This window comes from Lottia gigantea (assembly GCF_000327385.1).
Source record: "Lottia gigantea unplaced genomic scaffold LOTGIsca_37, whole genome shotgun sequence".
Classification (NCBI taxonomy): domain Eukaryota; kingdom Metazoa; phylum Mollusca; class Gastropoda; family Lottiidae; genus Lottia; species Lottia gigantea.
Window position 1 is genome coordinate 2,136,909 of NW_008709259.1, and position 20,997 is coordinate 2,157,905.

The 20,997-nt window shown below is 32.6% G+C and overlaps 1 protein-coding gene across 1 annotated transcript in view; it reads right to left on the minus strand.

Annotated features, from left to right (window-relative positions):
- The window catches only part of LOTGIDRAFT_233309 (hypothetical protein), a gene marked incomplete at both ends in the record, with an annotated part of 23,427 nt that extends 2,525 nt beyond the window's left edge, over nt 1–20,902 (minus strand). The window contains 34 exons of the mRNA XM_009059108.1: nt 579–694; nt 882–933; nt 1,315–1,474; nt 1,704–1,812; nt 2,254–2,328; nt 2,486–2,526; nt 2,938–3,020; nt 3,319–3,720; nt 4,084–4,152; nt 4,477–4,560; nt 5,128–5,271; nt 5,616–5,705; nt 6,142–6,192; nt 6,527–6,646; nt 7,351–7,478; nt 7,631–7,842; nt 8,305–8,433; nt 8,825–8,884; nt 9,326–9,435; nt 10,055–10,275; nt 11,159–11,364; nt 11,870–11,995; nt 12,549–12,638; nt 13,212–13,285; nt 14,094–14,272; nt 14,949–15,131; nt 15,624–15,689; nt 16,341–16,468; nt 17,250–17,323; nt 18,222–18,329; nt 18,926–19,012; nt 19,365–19,410; nt 20,013–20,155; nt 20,822–20,902. Coding sequence (XP_009057356.1) covers nt 579–694; nt 882–933; nt 1,315–1,474; nt 1,704–1,812; nt 2,254–2,328; nt 2,486–2,526; nt 2,938–3,020; nt 3,319–3,720; nt 4,084–4,152; nt 4,477–4,560; nt 5,128–5,271; nt 5,616–5,705; nt 6,142–6,192; nt 6,527–6,646; nt 7,351–7,478; nt 7,631–7,842; nt 8,305–8,433; nt 8,825–8,884; nt 9,326–9,435; nt 10,055–10,275; nt 11,159–11,364; nt 11,870–11,995; nt 12,549–12,638; nt 13,212–13,285; nt 14,094–14,272; nt 14,949–15,131; nt 15,624–15,689; nt 16,341–16,468; nt 17,250–17,323; nt 18,222–18,329; nt 18,926–19,012; nt 19,365–19,410; nt 20,013–20,155; nt 20,822–20,902 — 4,047 coding nt within the window. The remainder of the gene's footprint in view (nt 1–578; nt 695–881; nt 934–1,314; nt 1,475–1,703; nt 1,813–2,253; nt 2,329–2,485; nt 2,527–2,937; nt 3,021–3,318; nt 3,721–4,083; nt 4,153–4,476; nt 4,561–5,127; nt 5,272–5,615; nt 5,706–6,141; nt 6,193–6,526; nt 6,647–7,350; nt 7,479–7,630; nt 7,843–8,304; nt 8,434–8,824; nt 8,885–9,325; nt 9,436–10,054; nt 10,276–11,158; nt 11,365–11,869; nt 11,996–12,548; nt 12,639–13,211; nt 13,286–14,093; nt 14,273–14,948; nt 15,132–15,623; nt 15,690–16,340; nt 16,469–17,249; nt 17,324–18,221; nt 18,330–18,925; nt 19,013–19,364; nt 19,411–20,012; nt 20,156–20,821) is intronic.
- Between the last annotated feature and the right edge of the window lie 95 nt (nt 20,903–20,997).

The following is a 20,997-nucleotide window of genomic DNA, read 5'->3' on the forward strand; positions in this document are numbered from 1 at the left end:
TTGACCTAAGTGAGAAGAAAATCATAAAAAATTTGTGTAACATTCATTCTTTGTAATATATTATCAAACTTCATAACCTGAATGTGTCCGCACATTAAGATAACAGTTTAATAATAGACTATAAATAATACCTGTCACTAAATGTGTAGTAGTGTTTTCATAATGTTGACCATCTAATAATCTACCACCTAATTCTTCTATCAGAGCTCCATATTCTACTTTCTCCTGAAATGAATTGGAATAGCATGAAACTCTATTTCTTTCAGATGTCAAATCAATCTTTATCAAATATTGCTAAAGCTTGGCACCATGATGCCATATTGGCACATTTACAGACTTCTCTCACTACTGGAGCATTCTCTAGCAGCCTCTTGCAGAGTTACTGCAATCGAGCATACCAGAATTCTATTGGCTGACCAATCACATCAAATGATTGATTTTTCTCATTTGTCAACAAGGCATGATAGGATGTCTTTTTGACCAAACATACAAGATATTCCCTAGTCCATAACCATTTTTCGTTAAGACTGAAATGAACCCATGGCACACTAACTGATTTTTGAACTAACTGGACCTACCTCAGCAGACATGCCTGATAATAAGAAGACATATTGTGGTTGTGGGGGTTCATCATGGTGATCTATTAATTCTACTGGTGACTTCATACCAACTGGTTTACGCTTTATTGGAAAAGCTGAAATACAATTCTTCATATACACTTTTTGCAAAATTTCATTTATATTTTTGGCAATGTTGTCTAAAGCAACAAATTAGAGATTGTCAAAGAAACATTAATGTTAGAAATCAACTTAAATTTTTGCCAAATGAAACCAGCATAAATCCATATCATTTAAACCAAAATAACAAAGAAAAGCACAAACCTAATGGTGGAGCTTCTGGAGTAGGAATTTTCTTTCCTGTTGGTGAATTTTTCTGTAAAATAAAATCAATATCATGATTACTACAGAACAGTGCATGTGGTAAAACAAGTACTTGATATGCACTCTATTAAGCATCTTGGTTGCAATATGGTTATATGGTTATTTTAACCTTCTATTTAAGGCCTTTCTTACATGTATAGATGTACTAAAGAGGGTGTCTTGATCCTGTGGCAAAGAAATAGCTCAGTCAATAGCAAGTTTGATGGTCCTATATTAGGCGATTAGGTGCCGTGGGTTCAAATCCTCTTCAAGTTAACAACAATACAGATACCACATCCGTCTGTCTGTTGTCCGCATTCACCTAGTGAGTTATTTACAATTCAGGGAAAAGAGCAGCATATGATCTGAGATAACCACTGTTCACAGAACATACCTGGACCTGTTCATCATCAGTAGAAGCATGATTATCTTCAACTTCTGAATACTGAGCATCTTCTGGTATCTCTAGATCAGCCATATAATCTTCTGTATTCTGAGTCTGTGTAGGACTACAAGCTTGTTCTAATTTAGCTGCTAGTTTCTCTTTCTCCAATCTACAAACACAAGAGCAATCAGAAATGGATTTTTTTTTGGAGACTTGACTGAAAAGCAATTACCATATTGTAGTGTACAATGAGGAAAATTTACAATACTTAGTTTTTTGTCTATCCTTATTTTTGTTTTCCTGTTCCATGGTACATCTGCAGCACCCAGATTAAGACTAGGCCTAGATTACAGTACAGTTTACTAAGATTAGTATGTTGAAGAGCAATGTTTTCCTACCTGCCTACAGGATCATCCCAGGTAACTAAAACACTTTGTGATTCTGATGGACCTGGTATTTCTTCCTCATTTTTAATACCACCTGTTGATCTGGTTTTTCTCTTCTCATCTGTAATAGTCAGAAGAAAATAAAATTGCACCATTGAGCAATCCTCACTTTTTTAAGGATCTTTAAGTCTTTGAACACTGATGACTGAACTCAAAGTAATATGATTTAAAGGGACAGATGCACAATTTTTTGACCAATCATACTTTAGTCTCAGAAACAGGATTTTTTTTTGCTAATCCAATCAGGTATAGTGTTCAAAACTGTCGAAATTTGGGCCTTCAAATCAATGTGTGTCCAGAATTATTTGTGTTTGAATGTTAAAATGACAACTTGTCAATTTAAGATACTCTGTGATATATAGAAAAGGAAAATTGAAAAGTTTGAAGTATTTTTAAAGGGATTATGTGATTTTTGTAAATTTCTAGCGCTCCTGAAGACTGTTTACATGTATTCAAGATTAAAATCCTCATCCAATAGGCAAAATATATAACAGTAACTTACCTCTGTTATCTTGTTTAGAAGATGGTCTACTCTCTGTTATATTACTACCAGATGCACTTAAATTACCTCCACTAGCTGTAAAAAAAAAGTTGAAGAAAATTTGAAACTTATCATCCGTAGACCAATATCCAATTTGTGTTTAAAAAATAATGAAAGTTAACAGGCAGTAAAAAAATAATCCCACCACCTAAAGAAGATCAGTTTTATGCTAAATAAAAAAAAAATTTCTTACAATTTAATTTTCTACTTTTTCTTCTTCCTGCTTTTTTTGATCTGAAAAAAAATATCATTAACAAATTAACTATAAAAATGGTGCTTACGTAATAGCGCAGGGAAACAGGAAAAGCAAATTTACTTAAAGATGGGTTTCCTTATTTTTTAGATGTCAAATTATGCAAACTATTTGATTAATTGGTGTTTCTAATGAATTATCATGTATTCTTAATCATATCATTATGTTCTTATTGCATATAATTAAGAGTTTTAACCAATCATAAATGTCCATGTATGTACAGTCTGGATAAACAAAAAAGACTTTTTGACATTTCTTGATCGGTCACTCAATGGAATACCTCCACTTTCTATTCATATAAGTATTAGCATTTTCATAAATGAAATTAAGGAACGCATTATTTGATGGATGACTCTAGCATTAAGACAAATTTTTACAAATGTATCACTTACTTGGCAGCCATAATATCATCCAGTTGTTTTGATATAGCTATTTTCATTTCTAAAGTTCCACCAGAATCAATCTCTACCACCTCCTAAAAAAATTCCAATGGTAGCACATGATTTGGAGTGTTTGGAACAGTTTAGCTAACTGTCTGTATCATTATCAATTCTGTCCTCAATCGGCCCATACAGAAGCTGAAAATGTCACATTCAAAATTTTCCTATCTATTTTCTTTCCGCCCTTTTGTATTTTGTCTGCCTCTACTATTTTTTCAGCACATGTGAAACGTGTTCTGAACTCTGTTCTGTTCTAACTTGTCCTGAACATGCCGAACTCAACAATCAAGCGAACCCCTTTAAAGTTTTTGATATTGCTTCTAATATACAAACCTGTTGTTCTGGTTCATGTTCTTCTACATTTACAGCTTCATTCTTTTCTTCTTTGTTTTCCTTCTCACTTCCACTAGTTGAAGATCCTTTATTCATTTTCTCATTCTCTCTATCTGAACTTTTATTCCTTCCTCCTTCACTCTGTTTATCCTCACTTTCACTCGATGACTTTTTAGTCCGGAGTCTATTTCGAGGATGTTTTGCAGTATCGCTATCACTAGAGCTTTTATTGTCCGTGCTAGCTGCACTAGATGTTTTAAAGTTTAATCGAGGAATGTTTTTTGGAGAGAGATCTACAGTTTTAACTTGGGAGTTGGTAGTCTTAGTGGACCGTGCGCGACTGCTACGCACTGGCGTCTGCTTCGGTGTTGATTTAATACGTCCTGGTGTTGACTTCACATTCTGAAGAAAAATCAAATAAAAATTATTTTGCAAATACACAATGTTATCAAAGCAGATTTCACAACACAAAACTGTTCATTTTCATGATTGTGGGTAACCCTTGCCAAAAGGCTTGGAAAGTACCAATAACAAACTTGTATGATAAATAGTGTTAAAGTATGTTCATTATCAATAATAATCTTTCTATGTAACAAAGGCAATATTGAATGAAATTTTACTCTTTTTAATTAAATTTGAATTTCCTGTTAAACTATAAGATAGATGGATATATCCTAAACAGGGCCTTGAAATTTGGTTTCTCTGCCAAAACTAGACATGCAAATTGCTATTTTGATTTTAAAAGTATATGAAATAAAAACCTACCAAACATAATTTAGGATTATAATTGTGAGGATATAATGTCTCATCAACTCTAGTCTGTTGTTCTTGACACTGAAAATATAACATAGAATCCTCTAATTAATATTTTGATGTTACATTTTACTCTTCTCTACCTGGTTAGCCCAATGAAGACCATCAATAACATGCAGTTTGCAATCGGCATATTAACGTAATCTTCTATGATTTCCTGAGGCACACGAGGCCTTGGTTTATTGCTTCATTCAACAGATTACATGCTTTTTCCATGTCTGCCCCTCCAACTACATCTTCCACATCCTTGACCAAGAAGCATTAAAATTAGCAAGTTAAAATGTTTTGCAAGTTTCAACTTTCTGCTGATAAACTAGATGGTATAAAATATTGTAAATTACTTACAGCAAACAACCAATGTGAAGAGACCACACATTTCTTATCATCTCTAGCTGTACGGAACTCTTTATTCGTATCATTAGCTCTACCCTACAATATTATCATAAATTATTAACGGCTAATTGCTGACAATAACCAGTTTCCCAATCATGATTAAAGCTGAACCATCTCTTTAACACTAGTCAGCTCCTCCATGTTACAGAAGGTGACAATTTTGATTGATTATTTCTGATATTCTTGCATCCATTGTAATCTAACAAGTTTTCTACCGCCGTCGTGTTCTAATGACATTATATTTAAACAATCCATGGCTGTAATGTCTCCTAAGTTATTTTGATTAGAGTGGCCAATAATTAGCTGCAAAAAATAGCTTGTAGGTTGCGACAATGTAGGAAACTTGTTAGATTACAATGGAGATGAAAATATAAAAAAAAAGAAACAAACAAAATTGAAATTACAATCTATTTATAAGTAGAACTTAATCCACATTTTCATCCAATCAGCATAAGCTAAATTGCTCACTCAATTGTTAAAAATTTCACAATCACATGATTTTGACTGACAGAAAGAATTATGTTTGTTTGGCTCCCACTTCTTTCCCACTTAAATTTTACTTAATATGATCTAACTAATACTTAGTTTGTAGGATAAGCTTACCTGGAATATAACATGAGTACAACTAGGTGTGTATTTCCATTGATATTCCCCACCTAAATCTGAGACTATATCATGGTACTGTGATACATTAGCTGCTACCTTCTTACTAACATAAATAGTTACACTATATAGTGGTCGGCTAGACTGGAATTGAAACATATAGTGAAATCAAGTTAAATTCAAATTTTTGTCAGGGACATTGATTTGCAACATTCCAATTTTCAGATTCTTTCTTCACTATTTTTTCTAAAATAAAGCATTTTATGATGTCACTCTGGCTAAAGCAGCTGATAATTTGTTAAGCATGCTTTGGTGATAGTGACGTCATAAGCAGTAAGCATTTCTATAATCACAATCACACACATTTGACAAAAAATTGGAATCATGCAAATAGAAGTAATACATGGCTCCAGAACACAGTTCTAAAAGTTCAGAAAATCTCTCTACAACCACTTAAAGCCGATTTCAAACTACATGTCAATACTTACCACTGATCTGAATGTTTCTGATCGACTAGCACAGCTCTCTCCTGGTAGTGATCCTAATTCTAGAGCTTTCTCTATCATACCATTTACATCCTACAATTAATTGAACCCTTTAAACCCTGAGAGTAAATGAAATATAACGTCATACACCCTGAACTCCCAAGTTATAAGAGCAAAAGCGTATGATGTTAACGTTGTATGACCTCACTTAGTAACGGCCGGTATACCGGCTGATCATGTATAGATTGCGTTAGCGTGTGGCCGTTATACCAGCTGCTAGGGTTGAAAGGGTTAATCATCATGAAATACAGTAAAACCTCTCCTATGTTATCAAAGCCTTACAAATGGATGCAAATGGATTCATTTGCCAGTTTAGAGTGGTTACTAGATATAATATTGGCTAGCCACTTTCAGACCAGTTTTCGATGCAAGATTGAAGTTTAGAGTGGGTACCTGTTTAAAATGCTTTTTCTTCAAATACAGATTATAAATTTTTATGACCAGAACTTTTCAAAAATTAGCAACTTACAAAACTGTCTCTTCTTTTAGTAGGTGGTGACTCTAGAGATTTCATGATATCCTGAAAAACATTCCATTAAATGATTTCAAGGGGATTTTAAAATAGGTTTTCAAACTTTTATGTGTATTGGGGTCATTGATAGCATCTAAGAGCACCATTACAATCTTCAGTCAGATGTCTGTGGTTCTTGCAATTCCTCTTAAACTAAGCCAAACATGACATCAGCATAACAAAAGCCTGAGATATAATCAGCAGTTTTGCGATAAGAAAAGCTAAGTTTTTAGAATAATTGTAGACAACTTCAAGCAGCACAGTATGCAATGAGGGAAATATATCAGAACTAACAACAATGTTATTATTAATATCTAAGATGTATCTATCTATTAATACCTACATCCAGTTCAAATTTCGGTATAAAATCAACTCCAGAATTGGCAAATTTACTAGGTGTGTCCATCTGTGGTGTACCATGTGAACCAGCTATACCAGGGGTTCCACTTGGTGTCTTTAATTCCTGCAAATAATGGTCCTTAATGGAAATAAAATATAAACTAGATTGGCTGGAATCAACTTTCAACATGTGCATGCAACTGTGGAGAAATATAACTATTTCTTCATCACCATTTGCTGGTAAATTGAAAGCAGTAGGTTCATAAATTTGAGTTCAAACCAATTGCTGTTTCTTATTGTTTTTCAATAAGAAAATCACCTTAATGATGCCATTTCATTTTTCACTCTCAATGGTGGTCATAGTTTCTAATTAGGGTCAACTTTGTGAAAGTTAGGTGATTATATTCTAGGGCTTGGCGATATACTGGTATAGGAATTTATATTGTTACTAATATCGCCTGATTTAAATATAGCAAAATATCGTGATGTATGGAATTATCATGATATATTGTTAAATTTTTGTCCAGATCATCTAAACAATTCTAACAAGTACCTTAATATTTGAAACAGATGTTTTTTTCATGATATTCAAGATTGGAATGTTTTTAGAGGTATCTATTGTTGTATGTTACATTTAAAATTTCTAGATCATAATTTTCTTTCAAAAACCAGAAAAAAACAAATTTAAAAAATATCACGATATATACCCATATTGTGATATATTAATGCTTAATATCGTGATATCAACTTGAACCAATATCGCCCGGCCCTATTATATTCCAATAAAAGGGAAACTTGAATTATCAAAACTAATGCAGCTGAACTCACCTGAATTCGACTGTGTTTAGGTTTTAATGATAAAGGCGTATTCGATTTCCTCTTCTCATTTTGATGCGTATTGGTCAGCTGATTATCTTGTAAGGCACGATTATTCATGGCAAGTTGAACTGTAACCTCTGACATGGGGTTAATATCAGTTATTTTTCCATCTTCAGCTGACGAAGATGGCACTTTCTCTTCAGCAGACGACTGATCTTCTCATTTGAAGATTTGGATTTTTGATCGTCCAGTTGCATATTGTTCGTGGAAGATTTGGATACTTTGTTACTGGAAGAACTAGACTCAACATCACCATTAGGAAGATCTGGATTTTCAGAAGTTTTAGGAGCTGCATTAGGATTTTGAGCTTCTTTCACAGTTTTCGGTTGTGGTTCAGAAATGAGAGCTGAAATTTCAGCTGAATTTTTATTCCACAAATCATCGATTAAGAAATTTTCTTCTGGAAGACGTTTACCAGTTGTTGCACATGCATAAATCCACCTTAAATAGTAAAACAATTTGAGTGTTACAAGCACGAAGCAACCTTTAAATATTATAGAGTTCAGGAAACATTTCAAAAAATAATAAAAATCGCCACTTTAGGATAGTTGTTCACGTATTAAATGCTTCGAATTGAAAGTAATTTTGAAATTTTTGGAAGGTAACGAGGCGCTTTGTAGTCATACATGAAATTTTTGGAAGGTAATGAGGCTCTTTAATAGTCAAGATTTTAGGATTTATAAAGGGGTAAGGGGGGCAATACAATTGATCAAGGATTCAGCAAAGGGTAATAGAAAGGAAAAAGTTGAAAAACCAATTTTGTTGTTTCGTCTTACTTCGTGTATAGCAGCCTGATATACATCTTATATTTGAAAGATCTACATACATCTGATATCACTCTGCAACTTGGTTTGTCAACTAGACATAATTTCCAGATACAGATGATAAGACCTTTCTACTTACTCTTTTGATAAAGCAGGAACCTTCCATTTATTAGCAGCATTATATTTGGGACCTCCTGGTTCATTGACTATTAAATGACTACAGGCATCATAACCTTTCTGAGGGCGTCTTACAAAGAAATCTTGACATCTGAAAGGAAAGAAATATTGTCAATAGTTGACATCTGAAATGAAAGAGATCTTGACAATAGTTGACATCTGAAATGAAAGAAATCTTGACAATAGTTGACATCTGAAATGAAAGAGATCTTGACATCTGAAATGAAAGAAATATTGTCAATAGTTGACATCTGAAATGAAAGAGATCTTGACAATAGTTGACATCTGAAATGAAAGAGATCTTGACATCTGAAATGAAAGATATATCATCGTGTCCCCATTTGTCATATTGCCTTGAGACCATGGTAAAACGAGTGAGAAAAATTACGTATTCATAGATAATATTGTCCAATCAAAATTTGTGTATTGTCTTAAATATCTAACAGCTTCTAGTCTAGAGTAGTAAAAGCAGTATAACTTACTTGGCTCCTATCATATCAGCAATATCTATTATACATGATCTCTCTACACCAGCATACCCACTGAAATATAACAACAATTCCTCAGGTCTTTCTGAGATAATGCTAAATTTACAATCCTAGTCGTGGATTGGTATCGGGTGTCAAAGTAAATAGTCTTCAGAAGTTCAAGAAATGTATGTAAATTACATAATTCCTTAAAAAATATCTTTTCCAATTTCTATAGATATCTTTTCTATATGGCTGTGTCTCAAGAAAAGAAGACTTGTCTTTCTAATGCCGATAATTCTGTACACACATGGATTTGAAAGCTCAAATTTTGACTAAACTGTGATCACTATTACTGATTGGCGTAGCTAAAAAAAATTCCTGTTTCTTAGACTTAGGTACAATTAGTAAAAAAATGGCGCATCTGTTCCTTTAATTGCATTGGTCAGGCAAGCATAATTGGAATTTAACCAAAGATATCTAAAGCCATTATTTAAGAATTGAGAAAAGACCTACCTAACAGACAAGACACAGCCCTGTAATGGTTTACTATCAGTTATATCTAGAGGTTTAAATAATGTATTAGATTCTGTATCCAGTAATCTCTCTTCTTCTAAACACATTTGCTGAAAATTAATAATAAACATCAGAATTTCAACTTCCATATTGGTTACAGTAACATTTAATCAACAACTAGAGAAACTAAATATTTTGTTTCATTTATTTTTTGTGGGTTACTTCCTAAATAACATATTTTATGCTTCTAAAAATTTGCCTGGATTTGCAATAACAAATATCCAAGAAGGCATCACAAGTCAGCAATAAACTCTAAACAAAGAGCTTCTGATTGGCTAAAGAAGAGAACACACTTTTCATAAATATATTGTCAGATCCTATTGAAAGTCAATCTCATTAAAATTAAATTCATTTTCCTTCTCCATTGTAATCTTACAAGTTTTCTACCAAAGTCGCATTCTAATGAAGTTTTTTTTTTAACCATTATTCTCTAGAAACGGTTCTCACATGATATGGTTTGATTGGTTTAAAATAATGTCATTAGAGCCAGAATACAGTAGAAAACTTGTCAGATTACAGCAATGGATAAGAAAATATCAGAAAAAAAAAGAAACCAAATTGTTATCTAATTTTTCTAGATTTAATGACTTACAACAAATCAATTTTGTATCAGGTAGTTCCAGGAATTTTTTCACAGACATTCAATATAAGGAATCAATAAGAACTCACCACCCATGCATAAGTAACAACTTCAGTAACAGAAACAGTAACAGGAAACCCAAGTAACGGAACAACACCATAATCAGCTACCACACGTTTATTTTCTGGGATCATTTTGCCACCATTGTCTTCCACTAGCTTTATAAGTTCATTTTGTTCACCATTATCAAAACCCAGAAAGATCAACTTCTTACCAGAAAATATTTTACCTTCTACATAGGTAGATGGTTCTAAAACAGAACACAGTAATGATATTCTGTATTTAGGTAATCAGTCCAGCAAGAGACTATCTGCTTGACAAATTAAAAAATATACCCTATGAATTATTTTGCACCAAATTGTGTAGATTTTATAATCATATTCAATAGTTGCTTGTGGATTTTTTTTTGATTTTTTTGCTGTACATTAATATTCTTGCTTTTTATGACTAATACTAATTCTACTGTTGTCTATTCTATTAAGTATCTGGTTGAACTAATCTTAATGTGAATTAAATTCAATTTATTGAGGCTCCATAGCACAGTTGGTTCTTTACATGACAGCATTTGCTAAGTCGAGCAAATGGTGGTTGTGGGTTTCGATCTTGAACACCCAATGACCTTTAACAAGTCTTTTTCACTCATAATTCCTAACTGTAAATGGGTACAGATAATGCAGGAAAGATTAATGCCACAGGCTTTGGCCAAGGACCAGCTGGTAGAAAGGATCCTTAACTGTGAACCTAAGTTGTTATCCTTGTAAAATATTGTTTTAGTTCCTTTCTTTATTCCCAAAACGCTCTTAGCGCTAGGATGTCCTAGGTTCTTATCTTCTTACACTGTTTCTAGGACATCTTAGTGCTGAGATAGTTTCAAGAACACGTGACCATTGTTTATCTAAACCTCCTGAATTACACAATTCAGTATGACTTTGTTTTGTATTTCCTGAATAGGATTTCAAGATTTTAAAATTTGATGCATTATATTCCTGAACGCCTAAATTGATTTTCATCAACTGGAAAATGAGGTGGAGTAGAAACCATGTGTCCTATATAACCAGGTTAATGATGTCACAAAATTCCAAGTGATCTTATCAAATGAGCTACAACCCTCTCAAATCAGTTTAAACAGTTACCTTGAGTAGTCTGGAGATCAGGTTGATGAGCTATAGTAGTATTTTGTTGACTGGCTGTATCATCATTATTAGATAGCGTTGTATTATTCTGATTATCTTGATTTGGTAAATATTGACTCAATATATCCATTTCATCATCAAAAGCTGCGGCTGCGGCTGCCAATGTGCTGTCATGACCTTCTTTAGATTGGCGGGCTTTGGTTTTACTGGAATTATAATAGAAAAATATTGGAGTTTTGAAGAAACAAAAATCTAATAGCTTTTAAACTCAATTTCAGCTTACATTTTTAGATTTCATTTGGACATAATGGTACTAAAAATATATGTAGTTTCTCAATCTAGGTGTCTGGAAATCATTACTCAGAATAAAATGCATTTGTCATCCTTAATTTCTAGATAAATAGATAGCCTCGCAGTCTGAGTCAGTTTTAGCATGACATGAAAATCTTGATGTTTTTGTTTCATGTTTTTTCTGAGGGTAACTTCACTTGACATCTAAAATCGGATGAAATTGTTCTTCATCTTCTGTTCTGGGTCATATATTCAACCAAAACATCGTCAGATCATTGATGACAAGTGTATTAACCCTCATAAAAAAAAAAATTTGGAAACACCCAAATTGTAATTCCCTTAGAAGAGTTGAAAAACATTTTTATCAACAATTAATTTTAAAGTAATTTTTATTTTATGACCAAACCAATGAAAGAATACCTTTTGACTTGAGGCGAGTGAGAAGATTGTGGCACTGGAAGATTAAGACATAAATAGTCACTTTCATCCAGCTGTTTTTCTTGTTTGTAACAATCAACCAGCCATTTACAGGAAACAACAAAAGGTCTGAAAAGGAAAAAAGTCTTTACTTTTATCTTGGTTAATTTCAGAGCATCTTTCCTAATGCCTTATTCTTTACAGTCAAATTGAGTTTCATGAGATGGTCACAGCTATGAGAATACACATTATCATATACTGGAAACCTACCTAAATTCTCCTGATTTTAGTAGGTTAATATCAGAATCAATATGTTCACCAAGTATAACATGGGTAACACTTTCATTGATATTATTAAACCTACATAACCTACCTAAATTCTCCTGATTTTAGTAGGTTAATATCAGAATCAATATGTTCACCAAGTATAACATGGGTAACACTTTCATTGATATTATTAAACCTACATAATCTACCTAAATTCTCCTGATTTTAGTAGGTTAATATCAGAATCAATATGTTCACCAAGTATAACATGGGTAACACTTTCATTGATATTATTAAACCTACATAACCTACCTAAATTCTCCTGATTTTAGTAGGTTAATATCAGAATCAATATGTTCACCAAGTATAACATGGGTAACACTTTCATTGATATTATTAAACCTACATAACCTACCTAAATTCTCCTGATTTTAGTAGGTTAATATCAGAATCAATATGTTCACCAAGTATAACATGGGTAACACTTTCATTGATATTATTAAACCTGAAAAATATTAAATAAAATTGTTTGAAAGAATATGCAATTAATAAATATCATATCAATATATCAATATCATAAAGACACTATTAGTGTAGGGGGGTGCTCGATTGAAAGGTTCTGAACAGGTTCCATCAGTTCCAATTCTGCCTTCAATCCTTGAACAGTACGGAAGCAGAGTACGTCATATTTTTAAAATTTTCCTATCTATTTCCTTCCCTGCCATTTTCTGTCTACACCTACTATTTTTTCAGCACATGTTGAACGCGTTCTGAACTATGTTCCATGAATCCCAAATGAACATAACTCACTCGAGTGACCCTTGGAATTCTTGAACTGAGTAAATGGAAGCCTGATTTGCTTCAAATTATTCAAATTCTTCCTTATTAGATTTGTTCATTCAACTGCAGAAGGGTACATCAAGGTTTAGCAGATTATAAGCAGATCGTGGACTTAATAATCAAAGTTATTGACCTTAGAATAAGTAGACAATTTCCACATTTAGATATGATTTTACAACATCTACAGAATATTCAACATGTTTGTCTAATATTACTTTAACATAAAGTTGAAACTAACCTTGTTGCTCCACCAGCATTGACAATTTTACGTAATTTATCTAAAATTGGATTACGGAAACCACTCAAATATATCTGTAATGAAATGATTATGGTGTAAAAGCTGAAAAATGATGTCTTTTTGAGTCTATAATGTATAAAATATGTGTAAATGGCTTAACGGTAATATATGACTAACATGCAACTAATATTGAAAGCTTCATTAGCACAAAGATGGAGTACCAGTTAGTCCTGTTCAAATACAAGCAATAAATAGCTTGTCATGTGTGCAAACTGCTATAAATATAACAAAATTCGGCAATAACCAATAACCTAACCCGCTTTAACCAATCAAATTTATGCTTTCTCCTGTGTTGGCATTTTGTGACATGATCAAAAGGTGTATTTTAAGGAGCAATAGACTACTAAGTCCACAGAAAGTGAAAATAGAAAACACACCTTTTCATCGGATGATCCAAATTGACCCATTAAATTTGATTGGTTAAAGCAAATGTCATCAGGTTAGGTCAAAAGGTTAATTTAATGAATGTTATAGACTGTGAATTGACTATATTAAAAATAACAAAAGAAACTGTAAAGAATTGTAGCCTGTAGAGTGAGCACAAATGTGAACTGGCCGACAAACTGACTGACCGCCAGGGTGATAAGAATATACGCCCAAAATATATTTGTGGGCGTATAAAAACGAAACGAGAGTTGGGTCTAATTTTAATTAGATTGTTGAGCGGTCTTCTTGGACCCTTAAAGCACCGATTCCAATTTTCAGTCAGAGAACTATAGTTCTTTCAATCCCACTAAAACTAACTGTTTTTCAATCCCTAGCCACACTTATAACTGGAAATCAAGCTATTGACACCTTAATTTTTAATTATCGTCTCCTTACCTTCAATCCATCTAGAAAGAAGTCTTTAATAGTTTTATTAAGATCTATATTTATATTAACTGTAGTTTCATCAGGCATAAAAGATAAACGAGTAGAATTTATCACTGATTCCATATTATGACCATGTAGAATAGAAGCATTTGATATTTCACTTATATCTCCTAAATGAGACTCTTGAACTAAAAATAAAACAAAAATAGATCTTTATTCTAATAGTAAATGGTGCATTTTCTAACTGTTATACCAATTATGTGTGCCATTTTGGGGGGTTGAATTTAGTCTTGAATATATGTTAATCAGAAGTACTAGAAATGTAAGAAAATTGTATATGTCACAGAGAATCTTAAATTGATGATTAGTGATCTGTTTAAATATTTCAAAAATTATTTATCATTTATAGATTCAATTTCACTAAGTTCTGTTACTAACTTTTAGATTTCAGTTAAAATTTTTTTTATATGTATCACATATGCGTAGGCACACTGAAAGCATCAATTGGCAAGTTTCCTATTTTCAATGAGACGTCTGTGTTTCCTGCAATTCCATTAAAACTAAGCGTTTTATGACGGCACTAATAGTGGAGAACATTATGTGATAAGGCTTAATTGTGATATGTGACGTCATCAAACATTTAGCTTGGGGGGAATTGCAGGAACTACAGACATCTGATTGAAAATTGGAATGGTGCAAATTGATGCTATCAGTGTCCCTGATACACATACAAAATCTAAAAAAAAACTCTTTAGAATCCCTTTAATGATCCAATGTCATAATAGGCCATTGTTAACAAAGAAAAAATGATGGAAAGCAAAACTAAAGGAAATACTGAGTTCAAGAGAAATAAGAAAAACATACTGCGACTGATATCTTTAGTTGGTGTAGAAGTAGAGTTAGATGATTTGCTACTCTTATCATTATCACTAGACAATAAACTGTATTCTTTTTCTGGTTGACAATATCCTGTCTCAACAGACTGATATACCCAGTCAATTGTTACTGTATGTATCTTCCATTTTACAGCAAACGCATACTTCCTCCCTGAAAAATACATAATCTTACATATATTTCCAGTGACGCTAGACATAGGCATAGTTAAGTCCAGCCTTCCCTCCAATTCAAATTAAGAACCTGAAATAGACGGCGCTACTTTACTTATGTACCTCTTTATGATCTCAATTTTTTTATCCACTAAAACACAACAGGATGATGTTCTAAACCCTACATAAGTGAAGTAGCGCCAAATAGAATACCTCTTGGTAGCCTGACTGCAGCACTTTTACTTTTCAATTTGTTTTTATTTGGTCTTAGAAACCTAATCTGATACACAATTTTTAATTTCCATCCTGACAAAAACCACAAAATTATTGTGTAAATTTACAAGCACAGAGGGGCTTAAAAAAAATGAGTTCTGTTTGAGCTGATAGATTGTGTACGGCCTGGCTCAAGTTTTCAACAAGCCATGTAACTTTTTGATCCCAGCACAGCAGAAATTATTTGAAATCAACTCTTGGTTAGAAAATATAAGTTTACCTTTTGGTTCATTAGTAACAAGATGTGTACATGAATCTTTTGTCATTTCACCAGAAAACTTTCCTCCTAAAAATTACAATGTTAAATCCTCATAAAACACATTAAAAAACCTTGCTAACTGATCAGGACAGCCCAGGGGAGTTAAAAGCTACACAAAAGTGGATAATACACAAATTAATGCAATCTCAATTTTCCACAAATTGTAAATATTTTACATTCCAATGAACAATTAAATATTATATTAAAGTTTTTCAGCCATTTCATTGGGTTGACTTGTAAGGGAAACTGCACAGAGAGGGCATTGAGATAGAATATTTCCATGAAAGGGGTAAAAATTCTTTTTTGAAATGAAACTGTCAAAGGTAAATGTGTGCCCATACATAGCTTAACCCTGTTTCTCAAAAATTCGTTATGACAAAACATACATGTTTAGTGAAGAAAACAGTGAGGTTATCAAATAGTTCATTAAAAACCTTTACGTCAATCTACGATATTTGAAGAAAAAATGGTACTGGGGCCTTGTTTTTTGTTATACTGCTTCTCTGCTAAAAAAATCCTACGCCCAATAAGACAGGCAATGTCATGCTGTGCACAATGAGGCAATCATTTTTAATCAAGTCGGACCAGGCTTCTCCTATTTTCAAATGCAGAATTGTTAACATCAATAACCATTACTTCACAGTCCCACTGAAAGATAAGCCCGACACAGAAACTTACCTTCCGATTCTATCAGATGTTTAACTTCTAATCTTAAAGATTGTGTTAGACCCGATACAGTAACATTGAATCCTTTAAACACTGGACATCTATATTTACTAAATATATCATCTGATGCATGAACATGTCTGAAAGTGAACATATGAAATATTTTTAATTATTCAGAGAACTGCTTTTATGTATAACTGGGACTAGAATAGCAGCTAAAAGAGCAGATTAAAAAAATTAAATGAATGGAGTTTTACGTCCTACTTTTCTGCATCATGATGGCTAATGAAGACGGGCAACGCCATGCAGGGTGCAATGAGGGAAATTTTGCCAGGACAGCGGCATTAACCTGCTCTTTTTCGATTTCCAACTGCCAAATGGATCTTTTACGAGCACAGTCTGTGGCACACGCCGCATCAATTTATTGTCCCATCCGAACGACTGTACGCTTTTTCCATACCAGCCCCTCTTACCTGCATCACTGACAGTGGGAAACTGGGTTGAAAAATCCGAAGGTGTTATCTCAACCTATGCCAGGATTTAACCCTGGACAAAATAGCAGTTTAAGACAGGCCTTTGGAATATAGTCTTATGTTATCACAGTGTTAGAGTGGACAGATATTTGATTGGCGGGTGCAGTCATCAAACAGATATATGTTCAGAGGACTGTCGTTAGACCCTAACTGAAGTGGCTGTATTTATCATAAAAGCTGATAAAATGTGAAGTTTGATCTAATTTTAATTAGAGTTGAAATGAAATCTGCACAATTCTTTCAAAACAAAAATCATTTAAGGTACAGATGCGCCATTCTTTTTGAACAATCATACTATAGAATTTCTTAGCTAAGCCAATCAGTAATAATGTTCCCTTTAAAGTCAAATAACAAGAGAAAGAAACATGACATTTGTATAGTTGTTTACCTATAACGTGATTTCTCCCAAACTGCTTGAACCCATTCTGGTGACATTATATCCTTTTTCAAAGATGCTGCTACCTGCATAAATACAGAATTGAAAAATAATAAATTTAAAAGTCAAAATCAGGTGATACATGCTTCTAAGGCTGGGTAAAATAATGATAATAATCGATTATCGTCGCTAGGAATTTATAATTTTGATTATCGATTATAAAATTTCAAAATCGATTATTATGGCAAAGTTACATTTTCTCCACTGTACCCGTTAACAAGTAGTTATCTCTTCCACATAGGTTCCCTTTAGCACATAACATACCCACAATAAGCTATAATATTGTGGTTAATAATAACAGATCAAAGCAATAATATACTTCTAAACTTCAATAATTACCCATGAAATTAAGAATTTTGGTATGTTTTTAATTTAGTATTTACAGGTTTTTCAATTGAATTATTTTGATTATTAATCATTTATTGTTCGGTAGTCTGCCATCGATAATCAATCTAAACTCGATATGATTCAATATTTTATCAAAATCAAAATATTATTTGCACATTCTTTTTCACCAAATTATGTACCATTTTTTATGATTTCCAATTACAATGGAGTAAATTTTTAAACAGAAACATAACTGACACAAGGATTTGCCAATGGTGTCAATTTTAAAAGTCATTTCTTTTGAACTCTCTATGGCACGCTTTTGGTGAGACAAGTACAAAAAGAAAGAAACAGACAGCCTTTACAAAAGAAACAAAATGAGATATACCAGGGTCCTATCAACCAGCTAGTCCATGGCCAAACCTCTTGGCAATTGATCTTTCCCAAATTTTGCATACCCATTTGAAGTTGGGTCAACTGGAAAAATGAGGAAACATAACTTAGAACCCATGATCATCATTTCTTTGATGTCATGCTGACTGTGCTACAGCCAGTACATATTGAGCTTCATTAAGAATGACTAAGAATAAAACTTACACTATATTTATAACTGCCTACTTCCCCAGCTACAAGATGAGTAACAACATCAGTAAAATCTCTAAAAACACTTCCACCCATTAACTCTATCTTATCATATATCTTAGCCTGCAATTATTGACAAAAACAATACATTTGGAGAGTCCACAAAACAGGCATTACTTATTAACAATGATATCATTTGACAGGCAGCACTTAAAGCACAAATATGTAAACTACTTGAGATGGGTTAATGTACATATGAATGTCATGAGAGAAAATAATAATTTATACGATACTTCTTGATATACGATATGAAAAAAGCTTATATAAGTAGTAAAACTGTATGTAGCATTTTGTATGAAAAACAACCATAAACTCTACTCATTTTGTTCTCGCCAATTTTGGGGTTGATTTTGGTCTTGAATATATGAAAATAGTCTTCAGAAATACTAGAAATGTACGAAAAATCGCATAATTCCTTTAAAAATACTTCAAGCTAGGAATTTCACTCACTATTTCTATATAATATATCTTTTCTATATATTACAGAATATCTTCATTCAAATGCAGATAATTCTGGACACACATGGATTTGAAGGTTCAAATTTTGACAGCACCTGTCCCGTTAAACAGTCATGTCATTTCATAGTTGAAACATTGTTTTCGTGGGAAAGTTGAATCTATAGTTGACAGGGTTTTCTATTTCAAGTTTGTTTACCTACCCTTTGATCTTTATCAATGTTACTACAACTTATCTTCAGATCTTTCATTGCCAGATTATAAATTGGACTTCTTCTTTTAGGTATTTCCTACAACCCAATAATCACATAATAGATATCTTAGTAAATCTGAAATACTTACCAGCAGAAAGAAAGGTCAAAAAGTATTTTTTTGTTTATCCAGACTGTACCTACATGGGCATTTATGATTGGTTTAAACTCTTAATAATATGCAAAAAGAAAGTATACTTTTTGAAAGTGGTAGAGGGAAACCAAGAGTTTACCTGATGTCGAGATGAATATCAGAAAATATTTTGCATCCAAAGGCATAGTTCAAGGAAGAAATCCCAAGCCATTGTGTGCCTGATTATCAATTTTTACTAAAAGTCAGTCAAGGCTTGTCACATTTATAATGAAAAAAAAAAACCATCTATACACTCACCATTTTCATGAGCAAATTGGATAAAATACACTGAGGTCCAATTATTCTAGAAATAAACACAAAGATAAAGTAGGATAATTCAGATAATTATATACATAAAAAAAACCCTTGGAAATATTTTTATTTCCTTTTGAAAAAATAAAATCGGAAATACTAATCAATGGCTATACAAATACCATATCTATCTATTATAACAATTCACAGATATATCATTCCAGCACTAGCTGATGCACAATGATTCATTAAAGATGGGTTCCCTTATTTTCATTTATGAAAATGAAAATGCTAATACTTCTATAAATAGAAAGTAAAGGTGTTCTAATGACTTGAAAAAATACCAGTTTGTCTCACATGTCAATAATTAATTCATAATTAGCTAAATTAGAAGAGAATTATAAGCAGAATTCCAATTCTTTTGTTTATCCAGACAGTACAAACACGGACAGTTATGATTTGTTAAAACTCTTATTTATATGCAATAAGAACATAATGATATGATTAAGAATACATGATAATTCATTAGAAACGCCAATTAATCAAATAGTTTGCTTAATTTGAATTGAATAAGGTGGGTCTTTAAGATTAGTACTAAAGAGTAATCTGTCAAAATATAGTTAGAAATTAAACAGATAATTTCAGCTGACTTACCTGAATCCTAAAGTTGATAAATGAGCAAAGGCTTCTCCTTCAAATGGATCAAAAATAAAACAAATATTCCTGGCTTTCTCTTGATATTCCATACATTTCTCTTGACTTATCCATTCCGTTTTGATTTTATGACTTTGCATCGTCTGAAAATTTAAACCATTAACAATAAATATTTTTAATCAACACAAAATGTAACATACATTATCAAAAGATAGTATTGTGATTTCAACTTGAACCAATATCGCCCAGCCCTAACTAACCCCAAAGATTTTCCATAACAAACATGTACACAAAGCTTATATAAATCTATACAATATGGTACAATTTCATCCACAGAAGTTGACAATAGTATGTTTGCCCTAAACTTCTGATTTCTGCACCTAAGCAACGGCATGAAAAATCAGGAAAAACACTTAATTCAGTTGCATTAGGAGGTCAATGCCACTTTGAACGACAAAAATGCCTTTCAATGACTTGTTTTAGAGTAAAGTAGGGATGGACATATCCTGCATTTTGATAAATACACTTATTATAGCCCTGGTTTCCAACTTGGGGTGTTTTCACCTCCTGGTGTAGGAGAAGAATTTGTTTGAATAATCAATAATCAACACATGCTGAAATGTGAATGAAACAAATTTTTGGGGGTGTGAATGGTCCAGGTGATTGCTCCAGGGATGTATTATAGGGTAGTGAATTAGTGATGTCTGTGATGATGGCTATAAGGTTTGGAAAATATCTTCACTGAATAAAACAAAAGATTACTGTTTAGCAACAATACAAAATTTATTACAAATTACATTTTAATTTACCTCAAAAGCCTCTTCTAAAACAGGTGATGAGTTTTCATCAGAAGATCTGACACACTTTATGACAGTTTCAACTTCAGCCATGTTGGTCCCTTTTAACTTTTCAGAACTATATTTTTCTAGGTATCCTTACATTCTCTACAAACTGAAAATTTCAAATCAAATCAAAGAATATGAAT